This window comes from Citrus clementina, unplaced genomic scaffold, assembly GCF_000493195.1.
Source record: "Citrus clementina cultivar Clemenules unplaced genomic scaffold, Citrus_clementina_v1.0 scaffold_9, whole genome shotgun sequence".
NCBI lineage: Eukaryota > Viridiplantae > Streptophyta > Magnoliopsida > Sapindales > Rutaceae > Citrus > Citrus x clementina.
This window is the reverse complement of record NW_006261964.1, coordinates 2,424,091-2,430,065: the sequence shown is the minus strand read 5'-3', so window position 1 is coordinate 2,430,065 and position 5,975 is coordinate 2,424,091. Positions and strand designations below refer to the sequence as shown.

General features: G+C 36.2%; 1 protein-coding gene across 7 annotated transcripts; it reads right to left on the bottom strand.

Annotated features, from left to right (window-relative positions):
- Window positions 1-529: 529 nt before the first annotated feature.
- Window positions 530-5,431, bottom strand: LOC18032323 (pyrimidine-specific ribonucleoside hydrolase RihA). 7 transcript variants are annotated; one of them, XM_006419670.2, is made up of 13 exons: window positions 5,339-5,431; window positions 4,963-5,223; window positions 4,503-4,682; window positions 4,261-4,371; window positions 3,835-4,170; window positions 3,582-3,758; window positions 3,193-3,477; window positions 2,867-2,989; window positions 2,529-2,726; window positions 1,798-2,051; window positions 1,526-1,730; window positions 1,137-1,442; window positions 530-1,046 (listed from the first exon to the last, which is right to left on the bottom strand). In XM_006419670.2, the coding sequence occupies exons 2-13, from the start codon at window positions 5,149-5,151 to the stop codon at window positions 735-737; spliced, it is 2,676 nt and encodes an 891-aa protein (XP_006419733.1). In that variant the 5' UTR covers window positions 5,152-5,223; window positions 5,339-5,431; the 3' UTR covers window positions 530-734. The 7 variants fall into 7 exon arrangements, with proteins under 7 accessions (XP_006419733.1, XP_024036005.1, XP_024036035.1 ...); XM_024180237.1 differs by lacking the exons at window positions 4,963-5,223; window positions 5,339-5,431 and having other exon boundaries at window positions 3,835-4,076; window positions 4,310-4,371; window positions 4,503-4,522; XM_024180267.1 differs by lacking the exons at window positions 4,503-4,682; window positions 4,963-5,223; window positions 5,339-5,431 and having other exon boundaries at window positions 3,835-4,076; window positions 4,261-4,289.
- Between the last annotated feature and the right edge of the window lie 544 nt (window positions 5,432-5,975).

Below are 5,975 nucleotides of genomic sequence, written 5' to 3'. Positions count from 1 at the left end.
AAACCTATAGTTTTAAACCTTTTAAAACCTATAGTTTTAAAGTTTTTTCAATCTTTTAAAGTTTCAGATAAAAAAATTACTATATATATATATATTGTCTACCTTTATGCTATACTATACAAATGTATATCTCTAAATTAAGAATGATTGCTGTCACAAAACAGGAAAAAGAAAATTATCTTGACAGCCCAACCAACAATAATGTTAAAGCAAAGTGAAAGGATAACTCACAATGCTTAATTAAGCAAAAGCACAATCAAGATTATTAAATAAACCATAAAATAGACAGTATGTGAAAGCTTAATTCTGCCTTTTCATTTTGCTTTTCATAGTGGAGCTTTAGATGATATAATGACGATCCCAAGTTCTGCATTTGAAAATTCTTCATTAAAATTAATCAAGTAATTAATGATTATATAAATTTTGTTGATAATTCGTGTGACGTCATGATCTTTTTTACATAATAAAATGGGTTGGAAAAAGAGAGAAAAAAGGAAGTGTACAGAGAATTTTGCATGCTGTATATGTTTCTTAATTACTGCTGTCTACATCTATCATTGTTTTCTTTTTACTATGAACAAAGCATAATGAATTGTCCCTTTTCTGGAGCATGTTTGTGAAGCTTCTATTTTTACAACATTAGCAATTACAAATGAAACTCCTCTATAGAAGAAGAAAAGTGTAAAAAAAAAAAAATTAAATTCCTGTGTCAGAAAATAAATTAATCCAACACCTTAAATTGGACTCTGTGTTTGATTCACAGGTGGTTTACTCCACATTCTTTTTTGTTCATCAAAGCTTCCTATTACAGCAGACTGATTCTTGCTATTGAGTTCATTTGCAAACAGATCATAGTAAGCCTCAGGATCCAAGTTTTCTATTACTCTGACAAAAATCCCTTGATTCTTGTCAATCACAGTTTGTCCATCTTTGTATTCATTGCCTTCAGCAATGACCTTGATTGACTTGACTTGCACGGTAGGTTTCAGCAATGAATTATCACCAGCCAATGCTACTGCACCAAGGATTTCTCCCAAGAATATCTCCTGCAAAAGAGTGGCATTAAGTAAAACTTTAATTTCAATGTGGCAGTAAAATTGATCCATACATTTAAGCACTTTGCTGGAGAGACTTACCATGTGATGGTACCGATAATGCGTTTGCTGTAGATGATACAGCCTTGACAGCAAACGCTGAGCGAACTGAGCTTCCGGGGTCTTGTTTTTTAGGCACAGCCTTCTTAGGATCTTAGGAAATGAACTGACTTTACGCTGAACGCCTAGTGGAATGAGAGTGATGTTCAGTGGTGATTCAAAGACTGTCTTTGCAGCCAAAGGATCAAGAAACATATTGAATTCTGCATACTTATTCAAAGGAACTGTAAAGACATTTCCTGAGTCTCTGTCACCGTGGCTTAAGTGTCCTCCAACAATATACACCTCCTGCAAAGAGACTTGGCTTCACCAGTTAAAGCTATCCATCCCATCTAGTATTCATCTTATTTTCTCAAGAGATGGCTTGTTACCTGAATTAGAGAAGTGGCATTTTTCTTTGATGATAAAATTTTAGCTAGATTAGTCAAGGGTCCATTTGTCAATAAGGTAATCTTAGATCCTGGCTCAAGAGTGCTTGTTGTGGAGTCCCAAATTTCCAATGCTAGAGGCTGTCTTAGTTCTGGGTGATCGGTATCCCTTGGAGCTCCATATTTTACAGAGTTCTCTGCTGTGTACCTTGAACATAACCCAAAATTCAGTCCCCAAACTGTCAACATACATAGAATTTACATGAAAAGTCTACCTCCTAGGACTTCTTGGCATATCACGAGCAAGCCCGTAAAGAGTGTCTGAGTCTAGAAATCCACCGCATCCGTGTGGGATGGATTTAACATACTTGCAGTCTCCCACAGAAGGGTCAATTGGATCGGACTGATTCGTTGCAAACAAATCTCCCAGACCAACTTGAACGTCATCCCGACCCATCATATGCAGTAAATCATAAATGACATCTATTGTTGCGGCATTTGCCCAGCCGGTTGGGCTCACTAGTATTGCCTGGACGAAAGGAGAAAGACCAGGCACATCGAATCTTCTACTTTCTTGAAATTTACAGGCAAGCAAAGTAGTTTCCATTTTCTTTCAGGTGAAACCTATTTTATGCAATATGCAAGTTACCTATTAACTGTAATGTTTAACTAAAAACCAGCAAGCAACAAACCCACGTTGCCCAGATAGAAATGTTTAGAGAATAAATATCTGAGAAACTGAGTGACACAGATCCTAAAAAGGATCTGAACTATGAAACTCTAGTATATTGACAGAATATCTTATCATTTAGCATCTTAAATGTAACCGATCAAATTTACTCTGAACATTGAGTCTGATAGATTTCTATTTGGATTGCTTGCATTAAAAGAAAACAAAATAAACTAACTATTAATGTACTAGTGGTTTGCTGAAGCACTCAGTTTCTTTCTTAATCATGAACGGAACGCCTAGCCAGTGAAGCTAGAAAAGTGGAAAAGCACTTACCTTCAGATTAATCACTTCCACGGGTGCTTTGAGGAGATAGAATAGAGCTAGGAAATCTCCCACACTCATGTCCATGTCAAAGACAACCGGCTTCCCTAGCTTCCTAGTTCCAAAATTTGGCTTGTAAAAAAATTCTTTGAAATAAGGAAATTCAGTTGTGAAATTGAACCTTCCGGTCTGTTGAGGACGATTCAGAACCTTCATCCAACAAAAAGAAAATTAATATCAGTTTAGCATTTGATCCTTGAAGTAATTTGAGCTTGCAGTGGTTAATAAATGAGAGTGAAATAATAATTAGTCAAAATTTTCTCAAAACAAAGTTGACTGAATAAACTTACTTCCAAGAAGTTTAAGTAAAATTCTCTGTCAAGTTTACTGCTAACATCCTTACTTGTTTTTGCATTTTTAGCAACAAGAACATGCACCGCCTCTGAATCAGTTACCTCTTCTGTATATCCGTCCTATTTGAATATGTTTTTCAAATCAGATCGCGGAATTTGCAACAAGAAAATGATGTACTAATGAATGAAGTTAATTGCCAAAACAGCAGCAAGAGTTAATGCTTAGCCTGAATTTACAGTAAGTAAGCAGATTGAAACTATTTGTTGCAGCTACTTAAAATGTACAGGCTATGCTACAACATTGAGAAAGCACAAGCAGTCACCTTGCATTTCCCTTTCCCATTCTTCACTATGCAAAATGGATCTCGAATGCCTGTCTGAACATGTCCACTATGCACTCCCCCTTTCTTTAAATTGAACTTTGGAGTTTCGCGTCCATCAAAGAATGGATTTGAGCCATCTGATATTCCGTAAGGTTTGTTCGAAGTAACTACAGTTATATTCATGTATTCCATTTCAGCAAACTCATTTTCTCCATTATGATTGTGCGAATGTTGCATAATTGACATTGCTACACCAGATGTGAAGGAATCCCACATGAAATAGCTCTGCCAAAGTATATCCCAACTTGTTCATACATTGTAAAATTACAAGGAAGATTTCTAACAAAACGATGAATGCAATTTGATAGCAAGCACATTAAAGTAAATACCGCATAGAATTGGTCATTTAACCAAGTGTCGCGAGCCATTTTCAAGGACTTGAAGCAATATTGTGCCTCGTACGTATTCTGACTTTCCTCAAACATTTTATAGAAATTCTTAGTTACGAGGATGGTATTTGTTGCATCCAGAGGAATAAGAGTAATGGGAATCCCAGAATGAAAAACCTGAAAAAAAAAAAAAAGGAATGTGCCACCATCAAACTAATGATTATCATTAATTGAAAATAATATTATCACGTACCTGGTATGCGGCAAAAGGATCTCCAAACATATTGAACTCAGCGTAAGGATTGGTTGTGTAGTCGGTAAACAAATTACCAGGGTCACCACACTGCTGAGGCCGGCAAGAACTGCTAGAGTTTTTTGGGCAACAGCCAGTAGGGTTCTTTGACCTCACACCACCGCCCATTGCATATATGTGCTCAATATTTTTCTTTAAATGCGGGTTTTTCATAAGGAAAATTCCCATGTTCGTATGAGCCCCTATTAAAATAACAGTAATAGGACCTTCAGAAATTTTATCAGTCAACACTTGCTGAGCAGTAAGTTGCTCAAGTGGAGAATACCTCCTGCTGCCCTAATTTCATGAACAAGACAATTACTTAAATGGACACACCAATGTCATCACAAGAAGCATGAATTGTTCTATTATTGATTAGTCTTATACCTGTGGAAGAAATTCTTTTCGTATGCCTAAGTTAGTATCTTTTTCTAACCTTCCTGCATGACCTACTGGTATAGCCTGCCTGTATCTGCAATATCCGGTTGTCGTAGTGCCCTGGTATTAAAACTTTTGTATGTTACAAAGAATTTGAGTGCCGGAAACACCTTGAATATGAGATAATAGAAAGCCCTTTTGTGCATAGACAGTACAAATTCAATTGAGAGAGTGAGAGTAATTTTATGCACCTGTTCAATTATAGGGAGATACCCACCAACATCTGCAAGGATGGTTCCATCTTCTAAGATTCCACCTTCACCGCCAACTCCAACAGAGATGTCATCGCGGTCCATCATGTAAAGAATGTCATAAATATGATTCACTGCATGACCGGCATCAATCCATGCATTTGCGTTGATGGTGATTGCCTGCAGCATAAGTAATATGTCAGTTTCTAGCCTGTCCACAAAAATAACTTACTGCATATACAGAAAAAGGCTTAGCAGAGAATTGCTTTAATGTTAAGCACTTCATCTGTAGCCCAACCAAAATCATGACCGAGTCCTTATAAAAACAGGGTTCTTAACTTCTTATAGAGTACATTCTGCCAATATATCATAGTCTAAATACTTACGATATAAGCTAAGTTGAAAACATCATTAGAACACAAAAAAAAAAAGAAGCATTAACAGAGAGGATTTTGTTCACCTCCAAATGAAATTCTGATCTGTTAAGCTTCAAAAGGAATGAGAGAGCGAAGAAATCATCAGTATCCATATCTGTATCCAAAAGAATCCGATACGGCCTGCTACCCTCCACAGTGTACAAATCAACTTTAGGTACAGCAACTCCGATAATCAATAATAAAACCACCCAAAAATTACTTCCCGGCAGCATTTTCTCCCTTACAATCACAACCCAGAATTTCTTTCCCTCCAAGCCACAGCTACTTGTATGATCAGCTCATCCCTGATACAAGAATCATAACACAAAAATATGTAAAACATGTCAAGTTAAAGAGTTGGGGGGAAAAAAGAGAGAAAAAAGTAATAACTTCTTAGATAGAACAGAATTAGTTAAGTACTTTAGAATAAAGCATGTGAGGAAGCCGTAAAAACGCAGGCTATAGGGCCACTGTAACAAGAGAACACGACACAATCTAGAATTGAAGGAACATTAACTCTCGATCATTATTAATTACATAACTGAACCTGTACTTATTTACAAAAGAATTTGAGAGTGTGAGCTTAAAGTGTGTGTATGTGCGGGTGTGTGTGTGTGTATAAAATAACAATTGATATTGAAGAATCATCGAGTCTGTTATCGGAGTCGTGGGCACGAGTCAAACTGATTATGTCATCCTACGGTCACATTATGAACTTTGATCACTATATATTATATGGCAAATGTGCTTATTAATTTATTGGCTCGGACACAAATAGTTTGCACTGAAAAACAAATCAAAAAGAAAAAAGAAAGAAAGAAAGAAAGAAAATAACATAAATAGGTTAATTTGTGGAAATCTGAATTTCCCAATAGATATCGTTAGTACTTCTAAAGTACCAACACCTCCAAATGCAACTAACCAATTGCCAAATAATAATAATAATCCGGTCTCTTTATTATTGGTGGTAATGCTAGTTTAAATACTATCTTACAGAACTTAAACCCAAAAGTTAGGAACATAATTAAACCCCATGCTCCTGGAATTATGTGAACAC